Here is a 27,831-nt window from a genome sequence, read left to right as displayed (position 1 = left end):
CGGAACCTTTTTTCTCCACAGACTCATGAAAGTAGAGTGACGCGGCGCGGCTATTTCAAACCGGGACGCCGGGTTTGCGGTTTCCCGCTCTAATTTTTCGACGCGAAATGCATAAACGGGATTCGAAGTTAAGGGAGGCCGACTGGCGGAGCGGCAGGTCCCTAGAAAACCGCGACCGGCTAATATTGGGTTCCACTCTACACTTTTCCTATCTCTATGGCCTGGTCGCGGCCTCCTGCGTCGGGGTTGCAGTTTCCACCCGGACGACGGAGCTGAGCGGACCTTCCCCCAGTCAGAGTGCTGCTGCCGCCGCCGCCGCTCGGGTTCCCTCATGGCTTTCAACTTCGGGCCAGCCGCCGGCGCTGCAGCCGCCCCAAACCCTGCGGGTGAGTGAGAAGACAGCGGGGCGGAGAAGGGAAAGTTTGGGGGGGCGAGTTCGGGGGGGCGGGGAGAGGGGCGTAGCCCTGGTCGCCCCGGCAACCGAAAAGGTAGCGAGGGGGGCGGGGAAGGGCAGCACCTGTTGAATCCCTGGCTGCCTATTGCGCAGCAGCAGCAGCAGCAGCAGCTTCGGAGGCGCAGTGCGATATTAGGCGAGGAGGGGTTGGGGTTGGGAAGGAAGAAGTCCGTTTTATTTGTTCCAGCGATAGGTCAGGACGACAAGCACAACACGCGCAAATGAACGCGATCACGAGGAAGACGTGAAGAAGCAGGGCGCAAAATGATGTTCCTTAAGGTTGCCTTAATGTCCGCTTGTCACAGGGTTTTAGAACAGGAAGCGACCCCCGAGGGTCTTCCAGTCCAAACCCCTGCAATGCAACTGCGCACGCACACATATACAGTATATACATATATATCCCCAAAGAGAACCCCCCCCACACACACAAAAGAGGCACTTATTATGATGATGGTGATGCATTAATATCACAGGGTCTGTATATAAATGTAACTATATATATCCCAAAAGAGGACCCCCCTCAACACACAAAAGAGGCACTTATTATTATTAATATAACAGGGTCTGTATAAAAATATAGCAATATATATCCCAAAGGAGGACACCCCCCCCACACACACACACACAGAGAGAGAGAGAGAGAGAGAGAGAGAGAGAGAGAGAGAGAGAGAAAAGAGGAACTTATTATTTTTCATTAATATCACAGGGTCTGTATAAAAATGTAGCTCTATCATACCAAAGGAAGACCACACACACACACACACACACACACACAGAGAGAGAGAGAGAGAGAGAGAAGAGGCACTTATTACTATTATTATTATTAATATCACAGAATCTATGTATAAATGTAACTATATATCCCAAAGGAGGACCCCCCCCACACACACAAAGAGACACTTATTATTCATTAATATCACAGGGGGGTTGTAGAGAAAGGCCAAGGGGCTGCCAAGTGTGACTCTCCCACTGCCACGCTTCTGTTTCCATCCACTAGCAAAACTGGGTCTCTGGCTGCTGCCAGTCCCATGTTGCAGAGCACCACAAATAAACATACTTCGTGCTAATTCCTACAAAATACATAGGATTGTAGAGTCCCGTGGCTTGGCTTTTGAAAAACAGGAGGTCCACAGTACTTAGCAAATTGAAAACTGCTGTGCTAGCCTGTTGTTGTCTGCCTGGTTCTGCAAGGAGTACCGTATATGTTTGTCTAGTATATGGCTGGCAGGCTGCATTTGACTTGGGAATTCACTAATTGCATGTTGATGTGGACTGTTGTGATAATGTATGTGAAGCACATTGAAGAAAAATCCATGTCTAAATGCAAAGTATTTGTATTAATCAGCATGGGGAGAGTATAATTCTAATATGGAGGTTTGGGGGAGGGAACCACTATCAAGTTTGTTAACGGTTCTTTACTTGGGGATTCATATCTACAAAATGTTACGCCCAAGTGTACTGCTCAGCTCATTACTTCTAAACCCTTCAAAATGTAGACCATTCAAAACATCCTGCTCTCATATTGAGGAGCAATTTTTATTTGCATGTTTTGGTGCAGAACTAATATTTGGCAGTAAAAACTTCATTTTCCCTATAACAGAAGAGAAACTCTCTTGTACTTTTTCTTGCTATGGACTGATGTTTTTTCTCCCGCGTTCTATGAAATTTTTCATTTTTGCTAATCAGAAATGGTTTTACTGCTTACATGTTTTGTTTCTCACTAATACTTCCTTGCTTTCTTTTCTGCTTCCCACTCATCAGGATTTGGTGGGCTTGAAACAGCAAACTCTACTGCCAGTGGGTTTAATTTTGGGGGTTTTGGATTAACTGCTAATCCTGCAGTGAATTTTAATATTGGGAATTTTGGTGTGTCTACTACCTCGGCTCCACCATTCAATTTTGGTAACAGTCTGGCCAGTGCAGGTAGAGAATGCACACAAGTGGTGTTTGTAATTGCATTGTTGCTGGGAAGGGTCCAAGAATTTGCTTCAGGCCTCTGGGGTCTAAACTCATTCACATGGCATTGTTCCGTTAAAATCCATTAAAGACCTCTTTCAGCCAGGACTGGAGTAGAAGCAGAATACCTCTTTTGCTTTTATTCTTGTAGCTTTTAAAATAACGTTTGCATCGGACTCCTTAAATGTGTGGCTGAAATGCTTAATTTTTCAAAGCTGTTTTATCACTGAAGTAGCTGCAAAGAGAGACTGCTCTGATCCAGCAGTTGCTTGTGGGAACATAAAGCTTCACAGAAGGATGCAGTCTATACATTCCTTAAAGAAATGGTTGATCAGGTCCCTCTATTCAATAAATGAGGAAGTCTGCACAGTCAGGAAATCCATGTGAGAGGCAATACACACCAAACACAGCATTGTGGGACTACTAGTGCTTGACTAGCTACTTGCTGTGATGTAAAGTGTGAAGGGGAGACACTCTCTCCCAACATGGGGTGAATTCATGGCAAACATAGTAAACATCCACCATGTTTGTGCCCTATCAGCTTGGGAGGGTATGGAATTCTCAGTTTCCTTTCACAATTTTCCTGTTTACTGTGTGCCTATGAAACGGTGTAACGTGTGAATTAGCCTTGAATCCATGTGGATCTAGATTGAGTCATTAAAAGGGTCCCCCCCCCCCCAAGGAAAATGAGCCAGAGCAGGCCAAATTTGTCATGTGCATTCTGCAAACAGGGATATAAAAATAAAGTTGAATAACTTTGAAAAGGTATTTTTCTGTATCTCAAATTCTTGGACCCTACTGCATTTATGTTTTCCCCCTTTCCTACATCTCTTCATTGGATTTCAGTCATCATGAACTCACCACACTTTTATCAAGGCTTAATGGAGAAGCGAATTTTATACGATCAGCTAAAAAATCAGCAATCCTCACTTTTGGTCTTTGAGAAATATGCTGGCTTTGACAAAAAAGATCCTGACTTTTAAACATTCTCAACTATTTACCGTCAACAAGTTGATAATTCAATTAGCTGATTTTGAACAGCCAGGCATTGATCCATCTCTGTACCTGAATGTGCCTGACATTAATATTCAGTATTCTAATATTTAGTATTTCTAATGCGTTCATTTAGTGTTAACTTTCAGTTCGTGTGGCTGTTCGTATAGGAAATTATATCATTCCATAGTCCTATCATTTCTGTACTTTAATATGCAACAGTTTCAATTATTTGTACAGTGTAACTCTCATCTCAGCTGTCAAAGAAACCATTTGTTCATCCCAGTTACATTGTTTGCTTCGTGATTGGTCTGAATGGCTGTCACAGTGTGAGTCTCTCTCCCACCCCCACCCACCTCATACAAATGCATGCACACTTCCAATCAGTTTTAACACTCTTCTTGGAAAATTTCTGTGCAAGGAAGGACACGAGAAAGAGTTCACCATTGGGCTACGATTCTCACTATTATTACATTAAAACAATTGTTTTAAGATGGTAGATATAATTGAACTTTAAGCTTTTGTGTGCAGACAGGGATCATAAATTCTAATGCATTCATAAAAACTTGGTTTCAAACTAAGATTTATTTATCTATTTATTCTTTTGTTTAATACATTTATAATCCTGCACTTTCCTCCAAAGGAGCCCAGGGCAGCACTGATTTCAGTGCGGATAAAGCACAACTAATTTAGTCTGATTAGGTTTAATCGGTGCATCTTTCACCCAAAAAGTTCAGGCAGGAACAGTGCTGTTTGGTGCTTGGTCAAGGAGAAGAGCAGGGTCCATATAGGCAGCACAGCTGTTGCAGGGCCAACGTGTCAATGGCAGGCTGAAACCCTTGTTCTGATTGAAACCTATTCTGGGAGCTCCAGCAAAGCCATTTAATCAACTCTGTTGTGCCTGTTTAGCACAAAGAAAGGCATGCAAAGGGTGCTGGGAGCAGCTGGTTTTTCTACAATGCAAGGAGAATTCAGAAGACCTATTTATGCCCACATAAGGAGCACTGATGTTCTAGAGTAGTTTAAAGCAGAGGCACTGCATTGATTAGTTAGTTTTTTTAAAAAAGAATTTAAATGTTCTTTCCTTCTAGTAACAGGATAGGCTTTCCAAAAAAAATAACAACAAAAATGTGCATCTGATACGATTTCCTGAAAGATGAAAGCGTGTTAGTTACTTTAGCATTAGCCCCTTCTCTACAATGACTTTGGCTTTAAACGAGGGCAGTGCATACGAATTGTTTCCTCAGCAGCATTCATTTATCACCATCTCCCTTCCTAAAAAAAACCTACCGGCATGTGATTGTCAAAACCGCGGCCTCGTAAGAGCCTGCTGGGCTTCTTCTTCTTTTGACTTGGGTATTTTGGTTTCCTAGGGGCCTTTGGAGGATTTGGGGCGGCAAACACCACAGCTGGATCTACGTTCAGCTTCTCGGCACCTACCAACACCGGGGCTGGCGGTAAGAGTGCATAAATTGCTCTGCACATGTGTGTCTTTCCAGTTAAAGTGTCACGGGAGCTTATTCACACTGTGTTGTCCTGCTTTTCTTCTTTCAAGGCTTGTTTAGTGCTACCCAGAACAAGGGTTTTGGATTTGGTACTGGCTTTGGGACAGGTACCGGCCTTGGGACAGGTTTGGGAACTGGTTTGGGATTTGGAGCCTTCAGCACCCAGCAGCAGCAGCAACCAAGTAAGTACCCTTAAGGTAAATAGTGCCAGGGGTTTTATCTAACCTCTTTATGTCATATTGGAGCCCCTTCTTTCCTTCCTTCCTTTCTCCCTTCCATCAGACACCTGGGTGACAACCTGTTGGGCAAAGAAATTGACTCTATGAACTGTAATCTGGTTGGGTGTTTCAGGCGCCTGCTGTAGCTATTACTTTTGTCAGGCATCCATAAAGGTAAAGGGACCCCTGACCATTAGGTCCAGTCGTGACCGACTCTGGGGTTGCGCGCTCATCTCGCATTATTGGCCGAGGGAGCCGGCGTATAGCTTCCAGGTCATGTGGCCAGCATGACAAAGCCGCTTCTGGCAAACCAGAGCAGCACACGGAAACGCCGTTTACCTTCCCGCTGTAGCGGTTCCTATTTATCTACTTGCATTTTGACGTGCTTTTGAACTGCTAGGTTGGCAGGAGCTGGGACCAAGCAACGGGAGCTCACCCCGTCACAGGGATTCGAACCGCCGACCTTCTGATCAGCAAGCCCTAGGGTCAGTGGTTTAACCACAGTGCCACCTGGGTCCCTCAGGCATCCATACATTTGCCTAAATTGCAAAAAAAAAAAATACAGTAAGGGGGGGGGAAGTCTTCTGGGGTTGGGGGGGGTTCCTGTTGTTGTTCTCACAGCTACAATAAACCTACCATTAAAATTATGGACTGGTAATTTTTTCATCAGAGGGCAAACGGGCAGATTTAGCAGAGGATCAAATACTCCCCCCCCTCACTGTAATACCAATAAGGTTAGAAAATATGTAAACCCTTGGTCAGCATCTTATTTTACAAAAGGGCTACTTTGAGGAGAGGATAGTGGGCCAGCCTTGCATGGGTGTATCATTTGCCATTTATCTTCCTGTCTCATTTTAGCACTAGGAAGCCTCTTCAGTCAGCCTGCCCAAGCCCCTGCCCAGTCTAACCAGCTGATAAACACAGCAAGTGCCCTTTCTGCGCCCACGCTGTTGGGAGATGAGCGAGATGCTATTTTGGCCAAGTGGAACCAGCTGCAGGCATTTTGGGGCACAGGCAAAGGATATTTCAACAACAGCATTGCGCCAGTGGAGTTCTCACAGGAAAACCCGTTCTGCAGGTTTAAGGTATGGCTGGTTTTTCTGAAGACCACCTTCTTGGAAACGGTTGGTTGGCTAGCTAGTCTTAATTGCTGCTAGACATTTAGAGTTGGGTTTCCTTCGCTACATTTCACAGAGTTGTGGAATCTTACCTTTCATGTCTTTGTGGTGCTGTGTTGATGCAGCAAAAAAAAAAGTTTGGGTATCTTTTTGTTGGCTGAAAAGGCTGCTGTCTTTTCACAGGCTGTTGGCTATAGTTGCATGTCCAACAACAAGGATGAAGATGGCTTGGTAGCACTGGTCTTCAACAAGAAGGAATCAGAGATTCGAAGCCAGCAGCAGCAGCTTGTGGAATCTTTGCACAAAATCTTAGGTTCAAACCAGACTCTCTCAGTCAACGTGGAAGGGGTGAAGACCCTGCCGGATGATCAGTAAGTAAATTGCATGGTGCATCATGTGTGTCCCTTCCTGGCAAGAAAAGGCCTCTTCATGCCCAAGGAGAGTAACATGATTGATGCAGGGATGGCCAACAGGTGTGGGCAGACCCATTTCATCTCGCCTCCTTTACTCCTCTCTGTGCCAGGTTGGGCAGAGGTGCTTCCTCTTATCTGGAAGACACCCCTCTCAGGAGCCGGTGAAGCCACCCCAGAGGCCTCTCATTTGGAGGTGCATGTACAGAGTGTCCCATCCAAGTCACTGGTGGGTGGAAATGGATGCCATAGCAAGGCTCCATACATACATCGGAGCCCAGCCAGGCAGATAATGATTGGAGGAAGCTGGCCAGACCATCTCAGTTGGTTAGAGCATGGTGCTGATAATGCCAAGATTGCAGCTTCGATCCCCATATGGGACAGCTGCATGTTCATGCATTACAGGGGGCTGGACCAGATGGTCCTCAGGGTCCCTTGCAATTCTACGATGCTATGAATCCATTTGGTTTTTTGAGATCAGCCTTGAGCGTAACAACAGTAAATCATTTTAGAACGTGTAAAATATAAGTGTTTGTATTGGCTGTTTTAGGACTGAAGTAGTCATCTATGTTGTTGAGCGATCTCCAAATGGGACTTCCAGGCGAGTCCCGTCTACCACTCTGTATGCACACTTTGAACAAGCAAATGTCAAAAACCAGCTGCAGCAGCTTGGAGTCACCCTCATCATGGCCAGGACAGAGCTTTCTCCAGCGCAGGTCAAGCAGCTGCTCCAGAGTCCTCCCGCAGGTAATCTGTACGGCAGTTAAGTACTTTGGTTAGATGATGGAAGTGCATGTCCTGTGTTGTAATACAAACTGAAAGAATTCTTTAAAAATAAGTGTTTGGCCAGCCATTTAAGGGGTTTGCTTTAGATATGGGATGCATTTTAATTGGACTTGGCTTGTAGAAACAATCTGGAAAGAGACCTAAAGGACAAGTAAATAATCTTCTAAATCACTCATTGTGCGGTAGATCAGCGGTGGGTTGTTTAGAATCCATCTTGGCTCTTGGCTCTTACTTTTAGCCAAGACCTTTGCAGCAGCTAATAGCAGCTAGTGGTGGGTTGGTTTTTTCCCCTTTTCCCTCATGAGACAAAACATCAGGACAGAAGCAGAAAGAGGTACTTGCAGCAGTAATTCATGTTTCTTTAGGAGTGCGTTCTCACAAGAGAAAAATTCACCAAATTAATTGGAAATGGGATATGAAGATAATATCTGAAGTGTCCTAAAACTGTCACTTCTGAAATGTCATTCACCTGTTGTTGTTGTTTTTTTTGGGGGGGGGGGGCTATGATTTATATGTGTGTTAAATCTGGATGTGTGTTTTAAACAAGATAAATCTCACCTCCAACTGATCCTAATAAACAATGGCTGAGGCTCAATGACTTGATACTGTCCTCAATGACTTGACTTGTTTTTCCTTTTCCAGGAGTTGATCCAATCATTTGGGAACAGGCCAAAGTAGACAATCCAGATCCTGAAAAGTAAGCCTGGTTGTTTTCAAGGTGGCTTTCACATTGCTTGGATAATTTGTTATGGGAATTATGTGTCTTTCTGAGAAGGGATGGGCCAAGAGCAATAGCTGGAAAATAATCATAACGCTACACCGAAATCTAGATGGCTTTCAGTTAGGAAGAGCATGCAAGACTGAGCCATCACAAGAATGCTTGTGGGGAAATGCATGCTTGAGTGTGTCCCTGTGTTAAAATCTTCCTTTGTTACTACCACATTGGTGAGAAGCTATGCTAAATTTGCAGGTTGAAGAAAGTTTTAGATGTTGGTGCATATTCAGGCATGCTATCCCTCATATGTACTCTTAAGAGCTTGTTGGGACGTCAAACCCAACAGTCTTCAGTGGAATCTGTTGAACTTCCAGCTGCTGGCAACAGAGTTAGCACAATCAAGGGTGTGTGTGCATGTGTTTGAACCAGATCCATGGTAATTTACCAAAGACAAAAACTGTCTTTCCCCCCTAAGGTGAGGCCTCCTGACTCCCTAGTTAGAGTGCCTTGTTTGCTCCTATAGCCTATTGATTTCTATGTGTTGCCTAATTTCTACCATGTCAATGCTCTTCCTTCTCTAGGCTGATTCCAGTGCCGATGGTTGGTTTCAAAGAACTGCTGAGGAGGTTGAAAGTCCAAGACCAAATGACGAAGCAGCATCAAACCAGATTAGATGTGAGCACCAGCTTCTGAATACCACTGTTGTGATTATTTGTGGCTGACAATGGATGCTCTGGCTAAGAGTTGTTGCCGTTTGCTTTGTAGATCCTGTGTTCCAGGTGCCAGAAACTTAATGCCATAAGCACTCCGGACTCTCGGGCCCAGGGATTGGTTGCTTGCTCCACCTAGGCTGGGGTTAGCAATTTCCAGGTCCGTTGTAAAGAGTGTGGGACATGCCAAACTTGAGGAGTCAAGATGCATAGCACATTCTACAATATTTCCACTGTGTTTCTACTGCTTATGTGTTCCAGGGGCACATATGAATCCAGTCTCTTCACTTTCATTAGGAGCTACACTTGAGATGCTCAAAGTGAAGTCTTAACCTCCCTAATTTAGAGGAGGGACATAGCTTCTGTTATGTGCAGAAGGTCCCAGGTACACTCATTAACATCTCAAAGTAATGTTGGGGAAAACTCTCTGAATCACTGCTTGTACAACTGTTTGAGTTGCTATAAGGCAGCTTCCTGTGTTTAGTCTTAAATCTGTCCAGTGGCTAAATCACTAATACCTCTTCACTTGCAGGACTAACTTCAGTGGTATCAAATCTGTTTTAATCTGTTCTATTATTCTTACTGGGACCAGCTGGCTTGGTTAGTTAAAAGTGTTCCCCGCCCAAAAGCATTTCTGCCATGGTACATTGCATCCATTTTCTCACTCTCTCTGCAGTTGGCTTGTTGTGATTTTTGAAGTGTGTGTTTTTGATTTTCAGGGGATTTTTAGAGCAGTCACTGTAGATCCATCCAGTTCCATAATTTTGTAGCTGGTTGTGGGCTGCATCTGCAAAGAATTTAAAAGGCTTTCGATACACGAAAGGACACAAATGTGTAAAACTGGGCTGATTGTTCACAAGCTGTGCATTCTTTCTAAACAGTTGACCCAATCTCTTCCTGTCTGTAGATAATATCAGAAGACATAAGTGAACTTCAGAAGAACCAGACCACAACAATGGCCAAAATAGCTCAGTACAAGAGGAAACTAATGGATCTTTCGCACAGAACATTGCAGGTAGGGTGTTGCTTATCCCTGGTGTGGTAAAATGGGTGGTGATTAAGAACGTTGGCAAAGTGTAGTAGCTAAGAACATGAGATGAAGGTCAGGAAATAATCAGGTCAAGTTTCAATTCAACTAGGGTTGTCTAAGGTGGTCCTTAGGCAAACCCCTGTTGTCTCCGCCTCAGTCCTCCCATCTGCAGTTTGGGGGATGATGGCTAAGACCAGGCATTCCCAACCTGCGGCCCTCCAGATGTTTTAGCCTACAACTCCCATGATCCCTAGCTAACAGGACCAGTGGTCAGGGATGATGGGAATTGTAGCCCAAAACATCTGGAGAGCCAAAGGTTGGGAATGCCTGGCTAAGACCATAAAAAGAAGATCCCAGGTCCCTCTATTCCTGCATCCTGATTCCATCCGGGGCAAGCCAGATGTTTCTGGGAAGTCCATATGCCCAGGCCATAAAGGCAAGAGTGCTTTCCCTGACATTGTGTTTTCTCCCAGACCCCTATGCCATCCCAGAACACTGAGGCCCTCTATTGCCAACATGGCTAATCAGCCACCAGTAGATAGATCTTCATACTCCTCTTAAAGCCATTCAAACTGCTGTTTGGATAAGAGGTCAAAGAAACTTTGGCTCTTTATCCCAGTTTAGCCACACACTACCCCTTGCCTTTCTAAGTTCTGCTTTCTCATTCCCCACCCCCCACTCCACTCCCTTTCCCGGCCCCTTTTTATAATTAAAAGACAACAATTGATATGGTACATTGTTGATTTATGGGACTGAATAGTGTTCATTGGACATGTTTATTTTACAGTCTTTTAACTTTCAATTGTATCTTAGAAATAAATTATTACACAATTAGGGAGAAAATGGGTTTATAAGCTCCTCTTTCTTTTTTTTTACTTCTGTTACTCTGTAAACCTCCATGTGTATCTAATAATAATAATAATAATATTTGAACCCTGCCCACCTAACTGGGTAGCTTCCAACAAAACACTAAAACACAGTAAGATCTCAAACCTTTTAAAAAAAACTTTCCTGTACAGGGCTGCCTTCAAATGTCTAACTCCTTGACATCTGATGGGAGGGTGTTCCACAGGGTGGGCGCCACTACCAATAAGGCCCTCTTGTGGCTCTGTGTCATGACACTCTGCATCTGTCCGCTCCCTTGAGCAGCCTAATTGACCTCAGGTGTGTCTGAGGATGGCCTTCCCATTTCCAGGCATACTTTGCATCCCCAAGACACCTGGGGAAAAACAGACCAGGTGCTCCACATTCAGCTGTGCTGCCCAAAAAGATAATTTTTGTGTGTGTAAGGGGTCGCCTTCTAAAGCATCTTAATTTCTTCACAAAGGTGTTAATCAAGCAAGAGATCCAGAGGAAAAGCGGCTATGCCATCCAAGCCGATGAGGAGCAGCTTCGCGTACAGTTGGATACGATCCAGTGTGAACTCAATGCTCCCACGCAGTTCAAGGTCAGCAACTCAGGACACATAACCTCACATGCCAAACACAAAACTGGGCAATAAGCTGCCTGGTGCTTTGTGGTTCCTCCTTCTGTGCACTTGCATTTCATGCCTGCCCTACATCTCCCAAGTTCTTTTATAATAATAATTTATTATTTATACCCCGACTATCTGGCTGGGTTTCCCCAATCACTCTGGGCGGCCTCCAACAGAATATTAAAATACAATAATCTATTAAACATTAAAAGCTTCCCTAAACAGGGATCCCTTCAGATGTCTTTTATGCTAACTTGGAAGGCTGTGTCCGCCTTGGACCTATGCCATGCTGCTTGCTCATGTTTAGATGCATTTTAGATACAGGTAGGTAGTCGTGTTGGTCTGCCGTAGTCGAAACAAAAAAAAAATTCCTTCCAGTAGCACCTTAGAGACCAACTAAGTTTGTCATTGGTATGAGCTTTCATGTGCATGCACACTTCTTCAGATACAGTGGTGCCTCGCTAGACGAAATTAATTCGTTCCACGGGTCTTTTCTTATAGCGAAAAATTCGTCTAGCGAATCCCATAGGAATGCATTGATTTTTTTTTGGATTTTTTTTGCCCATAGGAACGCATTAATTGAATTTCAATGCATTCCTATGGGAAACCGCGATTCGCTAGACGAATTTTTCGTAAAACGCATTCGTCTAGCGAGGCAACCTCCGCTCGAAAAATGCTTTCGTTAAGCAGAAATTTCGTTAAGCAGGGCATTCGTTAAGCGAGGCACCACTGTACACTGAAACAGAAGCCACCAGACCCTTATATATAGTGAGAGGGTGGGGAGGGGTATTACTCAGAAGGGTGGTGGGAATGGGTGATGGGCTGATAGGTGTGCATTTTAGAGTTCCTCTTTGAAAAATCTTACAATGACAGTGTCTTTGAAATGCCTCGAGCTCCTTCAAACTATACTGGTAAAATCTGCAAGTGGTATATTTTCACAGGCCTCCCAGCCTGATCATTGATGCTTCCTTTCAAGTAAGCAGCCTTAGGAAGAGTGCTGAGTCAGGCCAGCAGGGTGCCACATCATTCTGAGAGGCCTTGAGATACTTGCTTGTTGAAGATACTAAGGACTGGGTCTGCTTATAAATGTCTGCCACTTGTCCCACAGGCAGGGGGAAAGAACATGCTTTCTGCCCTGAATTCAGCATTTCTTCCTTTATTTCTTCCAGGGCCGGCTGAATGAGTTGATGTCCCAGATCAGAATGCAGAACCACTTTGGAGCTGTGAGATCGGAAGAGAGGTACTACATCGATGCAGACCTCTTGCGGGAAATTAAACAGGTAACAATCAGCAGGAATGCAAATTCCGTCATCACAATAACATGAGAAAGTCCTGGATTTTGTGCTTCTAATATTTCCATTCCCAGATAATTGGATATTTCTGTTGCATGAGGTGAGGGAGCGGGATGGCCAGTGAAATGTGTGTTTGGTAGCATAGAAAACCTGGGGAATGGACTATGGTGCAGAGCCTCCGCTGCAAGCCCTGGTCAACCCTAATTTTTGGCCATTTGCCACCAGGCAACACTTACATGTTACTAAGTTTGTCTTCCAAAACGTAAGGGCTAGAAACTTGCATTTAAAAAACAACACACCCAAACAGAATAAGCTGAATAAGGCAACAAGAGCTGTGGCCTAATCCTGGGTCTGGATTCCAGTGTTAATGCGTATGAAAGGGGTTACTCAGCAGAAAAGATTGGAGCAGTTGTGACCTCTCAGTTGAGGACTGATGCCTAGCATTTTGCAAACAAAAGGGCTGTCCGTTGCCAGGAAATTTACAGGCTAGGCTTGGGAAGGTCAAAGTGGAGTGTTTATGTGGCTATTCTCTCTCCCCCTCCCTTTCTTTTAGCATCTGAAGCAGCAACAAGAAGGGCTCAGCCACCTGATCAGCATCGTAAAAGATGACCTGGAAGATATAAAGCTCATAGAACATGGATTAAATGAGAGCTTACCTATCAGAGGAGGGGTGTTCAGTTGATGGACACCCTTCCCTTGCCCAGAGGCTTATGGAACCTATAATTTCCTCTCCATGACCAAAACTCACTAGGTGGTTTAATATATATATATATATCAATAAATCTTAGTATGGGGCGAGAGGGTTCCAATGGTATTGGTGTCCTTTCCCCAATTTCGCCATCAAGTGGTTTGGTTTCCTAAAGGTGCAGTTGGTTTCAAGAACAGACTTTAGATGCTTCAGAAGCTGCTTTGTGATCTAAGCCTGCATTTTGGCAATATCAACTGTGTGGGTTAGGTTTATGAAGACATCTTCCGTGTCAACAACTTGAGAGGAAATACAATGTTAATTACTTACAGCAAACACACCCCAAAATAACAGCTGGTTGTTTATGTGCCCATAAGACATTGTCCGATCTGTTTAAACAAACTTCTAAATAAAGCTTTGAACCTTCTACATTACAGGGGGGAAACTGGGTGTCTGATGTGCTTCTTTGAGACAGGTGATGGAAAAGAAGCACTGGATGAAGGTGTTTAAAAACAAAAAAAACTATTGGTATCTATAGCCTATATTTTTATATCATTTAAATTCAACAGAATATGCAAAACCTTCTTTCTAAGAGGTAATAAAATCAAATATTTACCCTTGTTATCTTGCTGTATGCTGTTTGTAATGGAACACCAGTTTTGCAAATTTGTGCAGTGGATGCAATTTCTTCCTGAGCAGCATTTGAGGAATTGCCCTAAACTAAAGAGTTACTCTCTTGGTAGAGTGCTCCTATCAGCCACAACAGTGTGATTTTTCTATTGTTGTTGATTCCTCAGCAGGGCATCCCTCCTCTTGCATTAACATCAGTGCTACAGAGTTCTCTGTGTTTAAGCTATAGCTCTCATTTTGCTTACATACTTTCTATGTGCTGAAGATCAAAACTGAACTACAGCCCCGAGCTGAAATTAAGTATACTTTTCCCGTATGATCTGACACTGAAACGAAGCCAAGTGTTTGCTTCATGACTCTGGTCTGGGGGTAGTGCTGTTACAAAGCCCTCCTCAAAAATAGCAGTGGATGAGCTGCCTGAGGCAGGGAGAAACAATTAGCAAAAACTGAAAGTAATGATTGCAGCAGGAAAAGCTGTTGCGATTTACAGTGGTACCTCGGTTTAGGTACTCAATTGGTTCCGGGGAGCCATTCTCTCCTTGAAAAGTACTTAAACCGAGCGCCTATAGAGTGTTTCTGCGCATGTGTGAACCGCGCAGATCGCTTCTGCGGATGCGCGTGCCGCATAACCCGTAAGTAAATACTTCCTAGTCCGCGGAGTACTTAAACCGAAAGTACTCAAACCGCAGCGGACTTAAACCAAGGTATGACTGTAATAAAAACAGCAAAACATCCATCCACCTGCAAATACTCCACATCTCTTGCAAATGCATTTCTGTAAACAAGGGTTAGCAAGTTAGGTATGCCTTTTGAAAAACCATGTTAGATGCAGCAGCTGTGGGTGTCAACACCTGCAAGATTTCCTGCCCATTCCAAGACAAGAGTCCAGAAGCATTTGTGGGGGAATCACGATGCGGAATGCATGGCTGTCCTGTACAAATGCTCTAAAAAGAAATATAAGTTGAAGCATATGCAGGAGGTGAGCAGATCAGGGCAACAGCAGGACAGCGGGGGCAGGACAGTGGAGCAAGCAAGGCATCTCAGGGTTCTCAGGCCCAGAGTATTGAGGAAGCCACAGAGCCAAATTTATCCTGGCTTCTTGCCCATTGTAGAATTGTGGCGCTTTGGGCCAAAGTGGCAAGATCTGGCAAACTCCCAGTGTATTCACAATAGGCGTTTCTAACATAAGCCTATTTGACAAGGGAACTTTTTTAAAAAAATACCAGTCCTTTAACACAGCTGCCTTGCCTTGAAGAACTGTCAGGATAGCCTATAGTGGCCTATATGGGCTACAAAATAGTCAAAAAATGAGTCTGCATAGGAATAACACTGTTCTGAAGAAACCCCACAACAACCCTGGGAGGTAGGCCAGGCTGAGAGGCCATGGTTCATAGCCAAGTGGGGATTGGAAGCCACCACCTCATGGCCTAGGGGGACGACAACAGGGTCAAAGGAGACAAAGGGTGATAAACATTTATTCGGTCCATTTTTAAGCTGGACTGGAGAAAATGTTAAATACCAGGCTAAGACTGACTCACCGATGCTTTAAAAAAAGCAAAAAAAAAAAAAAAAGCTACAGCAATTCCCTAATATTAGATGCCGTCGTTGGGATGGAACGGGGATGCAGATGTCCTGTTTTCCACTGTCGCTCAACAAAAGAAATGTGAAAATGGCTGTATCAGTTGTGAGACAGTTGCTAGGAACTGTCTTACCACTTAGTTGTGAGACATGTTCTTAGGTTGAAAGATGAGCCTGGGTTGAGAAGCCACTACAAAGACCCCGTCTGTGGATTGGTGGCATCCATGCCGGGGGAATTCCAGCTGCGAATCTGACCTGAGGAAGTCTGTCGGACAAGGCGGAAGGCCTCGATGAACTCGTTGAAATCTATGTTTCCATCTTTGTTGAGATCGATGCTGTTGATCAGGTTCTCCATGCTCTGGTCTGATATTTCAATATTCATATGGGCACTGAACAATTTGAAGGTCTGGTAGAACTCGTCGCGAGAAATGAACCCTGAAGGCGGTGGAGGAAAAACATTTTATTTGCTCAAATAGGGGGAATCAATGTAGCAGGGGTGGCTCCCCTGTGAGCCTACAGGTGGGGATTGGACCCCAAGCCCCTGCCAGCATGGCTAATGCCAAGGGGACGCTTGGAGTCACAGTTCAGAAACATCCAGAAGGCCACTGGTTCCCCCATGTCTGATTTGTAGCCTGCTGCATCTCTGAGATGCATAGCAGATAACAATTCAAACTCACAAATTCTCATTATTCACAGTGGAACCCTCTATTTCCCTCCTACTCTTCTGGAACAGGAATTTCAGCATCCTGCTTGCCAGAGCATAGAATCATAGAGTTGGAAGGGTCCCAAGGGTCATCTAGTCCACCCCCCGCAATGCAAGAATCTCAGCTAAAGCATCCATCTGGCAGTCACCAGATGTCTCTCGGAACAAGCGTGAAGACAACAGACCCTCCCTCCTTGCCCCTAACTACAGGTAAACTTCCAAAGGCCTCTTAAAGCTGTCTCAAGTTCGTCGCCTTCATCTTCTGGCAGATCTAAGAATATAACCGCCCAGTCCTTGACTGCTGTCTCGCCCTCTCACAATTCAACCCCAGGCCTTTAACAGCAAAGATGACAGCAAACTTCAGAAATGTTAGGGGAAACCACTTTCTGCCACCAAGCTTCCAAATCACCAACTGCAAAAGGACAGAACACGATTTACCAGCCACATGTGTGCACATTACTTACGGGATATCTTTTTGTTGTTGCCGTTGGCCTCTGTTGTCTCGAGAGGCAGAGAAGTGCACCTCCGGGGCTGCATTCAAACTGCAGTGTGTATGTAGGCCTCAGATTGCCCAGGCAATCTCACTGATGTGATCCAAAGGAAAGGAAAGCAATACAGGTGGCACTGTGGTCTAAACCACTGAGCCTCTTGAGCTTGCCAATCAGAAGGTCGGCGGTTTGAATCCCCGCAATGGGATGAGCTCCCGTTGCTTTGCCCCAGCTCCTGCCAACCTAGCAGTTTGAAAGCATGCCGGTGCAAGTAGATAAATAGGGGAAGGTAAACGGCATTTCTGTGCGCTCTGGTTTCCGTCACGGTGTTCCGTCGCACCAGAAGTGGTTTAGTCATGCTGGCCGCATGGCCCATAAAGATGTCTGTGGACAAACGCCAGCTCCCTCAGTCTAAAAGTGAGATGAGCGCCACACCCCATAGTCGCCTTTGACTGGACTTAACCATCCAGGGGTCCTTTACATTTACGGTACATTTGGTATTAGCTTCGCTGCAGGAGTTGCTGCAAGACGCCATACAACCATCTAAGGGACTCCCCTCTGGATTTGTGTGGTGCTCCTCTCTCTACTGATTACTCCTTTCAGGGGGGGTTTAATATAAAAAAGTGGGGCATCCATTGCCCCTCCTATGTGATATTTATTCCTTTTTCAACACTAGCAAAATCCCTTTGAAAGCAATGCACAATGGCCTTGAGCTATCGGAAAGTCAAAACTAAAAACAATAGGGAATTAATGCACTTACCTGAATGATCACTGTCTATAATATTGAAGAGAGTCTCCAGGTTGGATAAGTTTCGGTAAATGTTTTCCAGCAAACCTGACTGCAGGCTCTGAAAGAAGCAAGACTACGGCTTAACAACCTCACAGATTTAAAAAACCACAAAAATGGCTAGCCTGTTTTAAAGTTTTATTGCTGTAACAGCTTTGTTTTTGTTTTTTAAATGGCATACCACCACTACATGAATTATTTTTATAAATAATACAGTGGTACCTCTGGTTGTGGACACGATCTGTTCTGGGGTGCTGTTGGCACCCCAAAAAGTCCGCAACCAGAGCGGCACTTCTGCACATGCATGAATAATAAGTAATGAGTAATAAGTAATTCAAAATGTATCCACTGGCCATTTCATCAGAAACCTCCCTAACGAAGTATGTGCCTAGCAACTTGGCTCCTGAATATTTAAAAATATTTGTCATTCTGGCTTCGTTGAGGTGCTCCTGTCAAATTGCTGCCCCCCAACCAACCGAGCCTGAGAACAATATTATTCCCATAGGAGCTGGCGCTATAATTTATTACATCCCCTTAGTTCATTTGCTGCTACAGGAAACGTCGGAACAAGATAAAAGGTGAAATCTCAGCTCCAGCCCATAACCACTGGAGGCAGCATTCAAGTTCGGATTTACCAATGTACTACAAAGTCCATGTTACCTCTTGAGAGGCTGGGCACTGCTCCGTCACAAGGTCTTTGAGCCACAAATTGTAATCCAGCATCCCGTCGACAGCGTTGGAAACAAGGTGTGGTCTCAGCATCCTCCAGGGCAACCCTAGATTGAGAACGGACTCCACCACCTGTGCCCAGTCATTTATTGTGATCATTCCTATCAGGAAAGGGAAGCCACAAGGTGTTTTAAGGACAATGGGCTGCCAAAATTGCAGTGAGCACAAACCTAAAAAGATTGCTTTTGTGTAACTGGAGTTAGCTGACTGTGCAGAGTCACATTCCTGGTTTTGCCCTTGGCCCCACCCACCTCTATGCACCCCTCCAGGAAAGGTTTGCTCACCAGGGAATGTGACACTCAGGCCTAAAACCAACACACAGGAAATGACTGCTAAAACTAAGCCATAGATCACCTCCTCAAATCAGTATGGGGGGTGATGAGAAGAGAGACACAAGGGAAAGAGTCTCTCCCACAAATCCAGTGTGGATTATTTAGGACCATAGATCAGAAACATAAAGGGGGAAGGCAGCAACCATGCAGAAATAAAAAAAGGAATAAGGTTTAATCCATACAAAACACTTAGAACTCCTTTATTTCCCTTAATGGCTCATCACATTTTCATTGAAATTCACTGCATGTACTGCCCTGAAAGAGAATGTCTTGAAGATGATGTATAGATGTTATTTAACACCAGTAAAATTAGCTAAGATGTATAGGATGAGCAGTAAAACATGTTGGAAATTTAAAGAGAAGGATGGTGAATTTTATCATATGTGGTGGACATGCGAAAAAGTTAAAAGATTTTGGGAAATGATATACAATGAACTGAAAAAGATTCTTAAATATACCTTTCCCAAAAAACCTGAATCTTTTTTATTAGGACTTATAGGACAGGAGATTGGGAAAGAAGATCAAGTATTGTTTATGTATGCAACAACCGCGGCCAGGACTTTGTTAGCCCAAAAACGGAAAACTCAGGAGTTACCGACGATTGAAGAGTGGCAGACAAAAATGATGGACTATGCGGAACTAGCAAGACTGACTAGCAGGATCCGAAACCAGGGAGAGTCAAATTTCCAAAAGGACTGGAGTAAATCTGTGGACTATATGGAGAAGAACTGTAGAAGTTTAAAGACACTTGCAGGATTGAAATAAATCCTACGAACTGACTTTAAATAGAAGGAATAAAGAAACTGCGAGACAGGATGGATGGGGGAAAAAACCGATTGGGGGGAGGGAGGGAGGGAAGTCAAAGCTTGGCAGAGCAAAGAAAATTGTAATCATTGATAAGAATTTTAGAAGAAAAATTTTGTGTTTATTATGTTTATGTTGTGTTTGTTGTTGTTTGTTTTGTTATTGTTTAAATGTGTTTAATTGGAAAATTTAATAAAATGTCTTTTTTAAAAATAATAATGGCTCATCACATTTTCTTTTCCCCTCTTTCAATGGCCCATCTCTCAGGCAATCTCCTGAACACAAGAAGTTGCCCTGTCTTACCTTTTAACACACACTAAATCTGTCTGGCACCTAGATTAAGACTCCAAGCATTGATTAAATTATCACCCCTACTGGACACAGGAATTTAGCGCGGCGGGGGTGGGGTCCGGCACCCCCAAACTCATAACAATATGGTGTAGATGTGGTTGAATGGTCATCTGGAAGCACCCAAATAGGGCAGTCAGTGTGGGAATGGCAGACAGAAGTGCACACCTGGCTGTGTCATAGCCAAGCATGGGGGTCTTCCCATCCCTTTCTTGATGTGCTACTGGAGGAGAGAGATTTGCTAATTGTATTATTGGGCTAAATCTGATCATATAGTTTGCATTGTATAATTCTGATTGTATGGCTTAGGCCCCCCCCCCCATATTCCTGGGATGCTTTTTCCTCCTTAAAATGCTTTTCTCTTTGCCTCTGTGTCAAAGTGTAATGAAAACATTCAACAGTGAGACAGGATGCCCAGCTTGCTATCAAGGCCGAATAGCTGGCCTTGTCTGGAAGACAGAACGAGAGGCATAGAGGGGCTTATCAGCGGATGAGCTTGACGCTGGAAGTTGCTAGCTTGATGCACAAACTAGCCTTACTGAAGGCTGAAGGCTTTGTTGAGTCAGCATGTGTTTATGAGAAGGACAGGACACAGGAAGATCCTTATATGTATTTGTAACCTAGGACCCTCTTGCATGCGCACTCTTACAGAGTGGATTCCTGAGGAGGGGGGAAGGAGCCCAAGAACTGTAGAAGAATCTTTGCAAATTTGTCTTTCTTTACTCTTGTCGTGAAATATATGGATCACCAAGAGTCTCTCTAATTAGAGATTAAACTCTTTCTCTGGATTCAACCCTCAGTGTCGTTATTGACTGTCTCTGTCCCTGCCTGGGCGCAACTTAAGGACCCTTATTAAGCCAATAAGGCTACACTACCTGTGGCGCCCCTGCACCTGTTTCACTACCAATGGTCGATGTATGCTGGGTTCACGAACAGCAACATTCATTGCACATGAAAAATTGGCAGAGGCAGCAATGGTTTGCAGAGCCTGCGAAGACAAGTTCACTTTTTTTGGGGGGGGCGCACTTCTCTGTAGGGCAAACCTTGTTTTCTTATATCCAGCAGGGAGCTTGCACTGCTGGCTGTCAGAAATCTCTCCTTTTTGTCAGGTACTTATATTCCTTCTAAATAAATTCCTTATATATATTCATTCTAAATACCCTTCTGTTAGGTGTTTACCCTTAACCTTACCTGAAGTCTGTTCACATTCGCTGAAGGCGGACGCAAGCTCTGACCTGTGAGCAAACAATTGCTCCCTTAAAACCTGGTATGCTGATTCCTCCACCCGGCTGATCCTGAGGGGATTAGAGAAGCATTTCTGCCATGTAACATCATGCAGGAGGGTTGAAAATACAAAACACACACACACACACACGTCTCTGCCCCTTCTGAGAAACAGAGAGCTCTTCTGGGCTTTGGGTGAAAGGACCACAGAAAGGAAATAATACCTAATTTATGACCTTTTAAATATTGTTTTGCCATTTCCTTTATACTAAAATGACCTTAAGTTACGCGAATAGATATGTAACTTAAGTTAAATAGTGGTCAGTGAGATGAGCAATGTAGTATGTGGCAGAAGATGAACTGCAGATGAATGAAACTAACAAGTACAGATGGGAACAGAAATTTATGCATTCTTAACTGGATCCCACACCTGCATAGGGCTTTTGTCTAAATCAGGACATGGGGAAGCTCTAGTCCAGGCATCCCCAAACTTCGGCCCTCCAGATGTTTTGGACTACAATTCCCATCTTCCCCAACCACTGGTCCTGTTAACTAGGGATCATGGGAGTTGTAGGCCAAAACATCTGGAGGGCCACAGTTTGGGTATGCCTGCTCTAGTCCTCCAGTTGTTGCTGAACAACCCCCATTATGCCATATGTTTTCATCTGTTTTAGAATGTTTTGCTTTGCTTTTGTTTCGAAATGGTGTTATCTGCAGGAAGGGGCAGATATAAACAAGCATGTAAATAAAAGCTAATGGGCCAAGATAGGTCCCAAAACTTTCTCCAATGGCCTAACTGATGGGAAGGGGAAGAGATGAAGAGGACGAGGGAGATGCTTGCCTTTGAGTCATTGTCAGTTTATGCGCATCCTTGCTGGCTTGATATTGGATGATGTGAGGGATCAGGTCAGGCCCCAGTTTGAGAATGGCACCCCTGTTACTGCCAACCGCATAATAGTTCGAAGCGGAAAATACAGTGATTACCTAAGCAAGTAAACAAAAACAAACCAGCAATTTCAAATCGATAAGAAGCACATGTTACTTTACGGTCAATTCCCTTCTTCCCCAGCTATACAGTCTCATCATTAACATGACCTCTGGCCCTGAGGTCATATGTGGCCCTCCAGACCTTTCTAATTGGCCCTCAGGACTCTCTCTAGGTTACTTTTCCTTCCCAGAGATACACAACATCCCCAGCCTTACTCTGTCCCCTCCTTGAGTGTTTGGGCAGGATATAAATACCGGTACTTTGCAAAAGCATTTCCATGCCCTCCCTTCCCCACGAAAACTGCATTTACCATGCAACAAAATGCACATTGCAGTATTTTCAAAACCAATAATAAAGTCCTCTGAGAGGCTCTTTCTTGCCTAAGACCCCAGAAACTCATCCGTTTAAACCTACAGTGGAACCTCGGTTTTTGAGTGTCTCGGAAGCCGAACAATTTGGAACCCGAATGTCAAAAAGTAATTGCTTCCATTTTTGAACACTCCTCAGAAGTCGGACAGCTTCCGAGGCGTGTTTCTCATTTTCCCTCATTGACTTTGCAGCCGGCCCATTGTTCCTTGGTTTTTGAACATTCTGGAAGTCGAACGGGTCTTCCGGAATGGATTATGTTTGAAAACCGAGGTTCCACTGGATTATCATTAAATGCCACATTCTCCTTTTGTCTGTTCGCAGTATTTCTCATTCATATTAATTTTTCTACCTCCATTTTCTGCCAGATATTAAATTAGACCCTAACATATGCCAAATATTCATTGAACGCTTCTTCCGGTCAGTCACATGGCCGCTGCTTACTGTGGAGGCAGAAAGGAAGGGAAGGAGGGCCCCGCAAGGTTGGCGCAGTGCAAACACACTGGCAGAGCCAATCTGGTGCCCCTGCCAGTTCATTTGCACTACTCCAACCTCCGCACCACCTCTCATTTCCCCCTATAACTCCCACTAATGCAACTGGATGGAAGTAATGTGAATCTGGGACTGAGGACTCCTGCAAAGATGCCTGCATGCACCCCTGGCTGGAAAGTTACAGAGATGCTTCACCCTGTATTATGAAGCGCAATCAGGAAATATATCAAGACATATCCTCCCACTCCCAGCTCTGCCCAAAGCCTTTACTGATGCTCTACTGAGCTACCTTTTGGTCGTGGCAGAACTCATAACCTTCCGGCTTGCACTCGTGGGAACGGATGATGAACTGCAGGTTGTACTTTTCCAGAATCTCCTTCGTCACATCGGGGCCAAAGTAGCAGCCTCCTCCTCGGTCGTGATTCACTCTGCAGCCATTTTGAGGAACGGGGTCGCTCCACAATATATCCGTCACCTAAAAATGGAGAGAGGGGGAGCTGAGTTGTTAAGCACCGCTTTGGCACCCACCCAGATCAGCAGCAGCTTTGGAAACCAGAGTGCTGATCTTCACTGAAAGAAAACTGTATGAAAATGATGTATCAGTGGTACTTAACCCCAGCAGAATTAGCAAAAATGTATAGAACAAGTACCAATATATGCTGTAAATGCAAAGAAAAAGAGGGTACCTTTTATCACATGTGGTGGAAGTGTAATGTAATTTAAAAACTCTGGGAAATGATATAAAATGAAATGAAAAAATTATTAGATGACGCAGAAATGGCTCTATTGACAAATAAACTGAGGCGTAATACTAAACAAACATTTATTCAAAAATGGGATGTGTTCAAGAGATATTTACAAAAATGTAACAGTGATATAACATCTATGGCAGCGTTCGAATGAACCTTGTGTAAAGTAAATATTAAGAAATAATATTAGAAAATATGTGGAAAGAGTAATTTAATATTTAACTGTAAATTTATGTAAGGGTATTTATTTTATTTTATTTTATTTGTATGTGTGGATTTAAGATACTGTATTATATCTATGAATTTCTATAAAGGATTTTAAAAAATGAAAAAAAAGTTTAAATTAACTTTTATTTTTGAAAACCAGAAGCTTTTTTTAGTAGGAATTATATAGGTACCGAAATTCCAAAAGATCATGCTACAACAGCCACCCAGATGCTGCTAGCCCAGAGATGGACGGAAGAGACAGCCCCGACCCAAAGAAGATTGGCAGATCAAGTTGATTGACTATGCCGAAATGGCAAAATTAACTGGGAGGCTCCGGAACCAGGAAGACAAGAATTTTTATTTATTTTTTAAGGGAAATGTTTATAATGTATATAAAATCATTGCAAACAGGTTAAAGCATTAGCAGGACTTTAAATACTCTTGCAATGTGATAGAAACTACAGATAATTTAGGAAGATGAAAATTTTAGAGACATATTGATATGCAGATGAAAACAGAATTGAGAAGACCCATAGATGGGATTGGGGGGGGGGGGGAGTCAGGAGATTCAGAGTAATCTTGATGTGTGAATGTGTATGACATTTTGATGTAACTTTATTCTTTTTTCTTTTTTGGTTTTCTTTCTTTTCCCTTCATTTTTGAAAATCAAATATTTTTTTATATATATATATATACAGGTGAAACTCGGAAAATTAGAATATCGTTGAAAAGTGCATTTATTTCAGTAACACAATTTAAAAGGTGAAACCAATCTATGAGAAAGATACATGACATTCAAAGCAAGATATGTCAAGCCTTTATTTGTTGTAATTGTAATTATTTGTCGTTAGGCAGGTCAATTATAAATGGAATGTAATTAATGAAATGTAATAGCGATGTTTATTTTTCTATTATTGTAACTATTTGTTTTATTGCTGTGGAATTTCCAAAAGAAAGTATTTGTAAAAATTAAAAGAAAAATAAATGCACTTTTCGACGATATTCTAATTTTCCGAGTTTCACCTGTATAAAAAGGAAACCAGAGTGCTGAAATCCTGGAGAAGTTTGAATTCAGAGCTGAGGAACCTGTTGAGAGCTAGTGCGGTGTAGTGGTTAAGAGCGGTAGACTCATAATCTGGAGAACCGGGTTCGCGTCTCCGCTCCTCCACATGCAGCTGCTGGGTGACCTTGGGCTAGTCACACTTCTCTGAAGTCTCTCAGCCCCACTCACCTCACAGAGTGTTTGTTGTGGGGGAGGAAGAGAAAGGAGAATGTTAGCCGCTTTCAGACTCCTTTGGGTAGTGATAAAGCGGGATATCAAATCCAAGCTCTTCTAACCCTAAATGACGATGAATTGATGGATCTTCCCCCCGTTTCTCATTTTTCCAGTCTAGAATTCACACTTTGCAATTAAATAATAATAATACTAATGAAGGTTCATCGGGGTTTTGTTTTTTTATTCCGCTACATTCATTTTCCGAATCAACCCACCTGCTGAACATCCTCTGCTTCAAGGACTGATGAGTCGCTGGATCCGGTAGTCACAGAGGTGAGCGACATTCCCGCCATCCTGCGGAATGTCCGGCGCTCTTCCAGGACATTCTCCTGTACAACTGAGTGGGGCAACTGAGTCCTGCTTGTTAAACTGCTCCTGCCACACCGGGATGCCTTTGAATCACGGGTGCCAACTCTTGCCAGCTTTCTCTTCTGGGTTAATACAGAGAGAAGCTAAGAAAAGCAAGGCAGGGAGTCAGATATTCCGAATACAGGACTGTGGGACTGGTGCTGTCCCCCACCCCACGCCCAAACAAAAATTTATTCCGGTTTTTGGATCACCCAGATCAAGTTAATGGGCTTCAAGCTGCACTCAAGATTAGGTGATGGGGTCAGGGCCAGAGGGGTGGGTTTGCTTCATCATACACACACCCCACGCCCCCCAGATTCACTCTGGAGGCTGATGATAACGTGGGAATGTTGTAGATACTAGGAGAGGATAGATTGATTTAATAGTATCCTTCCTAACTCACGCTTGTGAGTCAGCAGCAGAGCGACATTCCCCAATATATAGCAGGAAGCTACCGGTAGTTTGTAGATTCATTTGAATCTCTTTATTTAAGCAATCCGATCTGGCTTGCCTAGATTGGAGTATATTCCTGGTAAGACCCCTTTAATTCCCTCCTAATAAGAATAAAGACAAAACCGTCTTCTTTTAGAAGTATAACAAGTTTACTCACATCCAGTTCACAGCTGGATCCCTGAAGGCAGGCTTTAGCTTGTAGTTACAGGTACTTAGTTGGTCTCTAAGGTGCTACTGGAAGGATTTTTTTATTTTTATTTAGTTACAGGTACAGTGTGGCTTACATCCTTGCAAGGATGGGCCCATGTGCTGCTGGCAGAGAGCCGGCAGTGCAGTCCAAGAGAAGAAATGGCATCAAAATAGGGAGGTGGCTGCGTGACTGGACCTTTTGTGGGGTCTGCAAGGGTCACACCCACCTACCTGGTCACATGCAGGAGGAGGATGCTCCAGACCAGGTGTAAGAGGAAGTTCAGCTGGCTGGACCAACACCCCCCTGTCTGTGTCCACTCTAGGCAAACAAGTAATGTTGGACTTGACTGCTCCAATGGATTACAGTGGTGCCTCGCAAGACGAAATTAGTTTGTGCCGCGAGTCGCTTCATCTAGCGATAATTTGGTCTTGCGAAGCGCGGGTTGCCACGGCAAAAAAAACCCAAACACACACCAAAAATGTAAAAAACGCCGGAAAACTTCGTCTTGCGAAGCGCGGCCATTGAAAACTTCGTCTTGCGAGTCACCAAAAACATCGCAAGACGCTTTCGTCTAACGAGTTTTTCATTGCGCGAGGCATTCGTCTTGCAAGGTACCACTGTACATCCCACAGATAGGCCGAAGCAGGAGGGGAAGAGGGGATTTGACCTGCAAACTCTCCACCCAATCCTATTGAGGATATGAGGGGAAACTGGGTTGAGAGCAGTGATAAGGAAGCTTTCCCATCCCAAGGACCACTTTCCATAGGCAGGCCCTGCATAATATATTTTGGCACCTGGGGTCAACCACAAAATGCTCACCCCTCCCCCTCCAGCCAGGGAAGAAAGCAGAAATGAAGATCTACATCAGGAACAACGGGGGGGGGGCATCAAATCAATCTTATCCAACAACAGTTGAAGTGGGAATCAAGGCAGGGGGCCACTCTGAGAAACGCTGGGCAAGTGCAAAGCTCAAACCCCAGAAGGCAGCCCCCGCCATTTCCTCTCTATAGGTGGGAGGAGAACAACAGTGCCCCCTATTTGCCAAGAAGCTGCTGCAGAGGAAGAATTTGGGGCTGGGGGGCTGCCGAGGTGCTGGCAGGTCCAGCCTCCAAGGAGCAAGCCGCAGCTATCGTCGCTGCCACGGGGGTGGCAGCAGGCATTGTATTCCTTGGAGGGGAGTCTGCTGCCCCTGTGGATCCTGCCGCTCGAGGCAGTTGCCTCCCCATGCCTCATGGGTGGGCTTTCTCTGCTCATAGGCAGTGGCGTCGCAACGGGGGGTGCGGGGGCCCCCCGGTGCCACGTCTCCAGGGGTGACAAGGCGGAGCCCCACCGCTGCGGTGCAAGCAGCCATCACGCCGCAGCAGCTGCATGTGGGTGATCCTCCGTTCGCGGCTGCAGCTGCGAGCAGAGGGTCCCGGCACCACGCCACCGACAAACCGCTACGTAGGTTGCTTCTGCAGCACCGCTACGTGCGGCGCATGCAGGGTACCCCTGGGTGCACAGCATGTTTGCCGCTCCGGGTGCCCGAGTGCCTTCCTCTGCCACTGCTCATAGGGAACCTTCCGAGGACCTGCCCTGAGAGATCTACAGATCTGGAGGGCTCTGTACCTTGAACCGGTCGATCATGTCTATCCGTTCCAAATCAGTTATGTTCGAGATTCCTCCGTGTACAATCAAGACCTTCTGATCGATCAGGGTGGCCAGAGGCAAGCTGCTGAAGACCGTCTTGAGCTCTTTCAGGATTTTGCTGCCGTGCTCCTAGGCAGAGGGCAGGAACAGTAAAGGAGAATGAG

The 27,831-nt window shown here is 44.5% G+C and overlaps 2 protein-coding genes across 3 annotated transcripts in view; one reads left to right on the top strand and one right to left on the bottom strand.

Annotated features, from left to right (window-relative positions):
* The first annotated feature begins 267 nt into the window (after positions 1-267).
* NUP54 (nucleoporin 54) lies at positions 268-14,614 on the top strand. 2 transcript variants are annotated; one of them, XM_035103104.2, is made up of 13 exons: positions 270-386; positions 2,216-2,377; positions 4,777-4,860; positions 4,959-5,090; positions 5,985-6,211; positions 6,428-6,615; positions 7,205-7,401; positions 8,083-8,137; positions 8,737-8,830; positions 9,773-9,880; positions 11,223-11,342; positions 12,539-12,649; positions 13,215-14,614. In XM_035103104.2, the coding sequence occupies exons 1-13, from the start codon at positions 332-334 to the stop codon at positions 13,341-13,343; spliced, it is 1,662 nt and encodes a 553-aa protein (XP_034958995.2). In that variant the 5' UTR covers positions 270-331; the 3' UTR covers positions 13,344-14,614. The 2 variants fall into 2 exon arrangements, with proteins under 2 accessions (XP_034958994.2, XP_034958995.2); XM_035103103.2 differs by lacking the exon at positions 2,216-2,377 and having other exon boundaries at positions 268-386; positions 13,215-14,612.
* A 61-nt stretch (positions 14,615-14,675) lies between these two features.
* PPEF2 (protein phosphatase with EF-hand domain 2) overlaps positions 14,676-27,831 on the bottom strand; it is a 29,192-nt gene continuing 16,036 nt past the window's right edge. Inside the window, exons 10-17 of the mRNA XM_035103074.2 lie at positions 27,647-27,796; positions 25,263-25,499; positions 23,105-23,290; positions 21,811-21,953; positions 20,937-21,040; positions 18,193-18,362; positions 17,506-17,593; positions 14,676-15,989 (exon numbers count right to left, since the gene is read on the bottom strand). Coding sequence (XP_034958965.2) covers positions 15,745-15,989; positions 17,506-17,593; positions 18,193-18,362; positions 20,937-21,040; positions 21,811-21,953; positions 23,105-23,290; positions 25,263-25,499; positions 27,647-27,796 — 1,323 coding nt within the window. The 3' untranslated portion in view covers positions 14,676-15,744. The remainder of the gene's footprint in view (positions 15,990-17,505; positions 17,594-18,192; positions 18,363-20,936; positions 21,041-21,810; positions 21,954-23,104; positions 23,291-25,262; positions 25,500-27,646; positions 27,797-27,831) is intronic.

The sequence above is a fragment of the Zootoca vivipara genome, chromosome 9, assembly GCF_963506605.1.
Source record: "Zootoca vivipara chromosome 9, rZooViv1.1, whole genome shotgun sequence".
Classification (NCBI taxonomy): Eukaryota; Metazoa; Chordata; class Lepidosauria; order Squamata; family Lacertidae; genus Zootoca; species Zootoca vivipara.
Note: the sequence above shows the minus strand (reverse complement) of the source record. Positions and strands in the feature narration are given on the sequence as shown.

Coding starts and splice junctions, on each gene's coding strand:
- NUP54 (XM_035103104.2), top strand. CDS start 332: ATGGCTTTCAACTTCGGGCCAGCCGCCGGCGCTGCAGCCGCCCCAAAC. Junction 5,091..5,984: donor CCAGCAGCAGCAGCAACCAA/GTAAGTACCCTT, acceptor GTCTCATTTTAG/CACTAGGAAGCCTCTTCAGT. Junction 7,402..8,082: donor GCTCCAGAGTCCTCCCGCAG/GTAATCTGTACG, acceptor TTCCTTTTCCAG/GAGTTGATCCAATCATTTGG.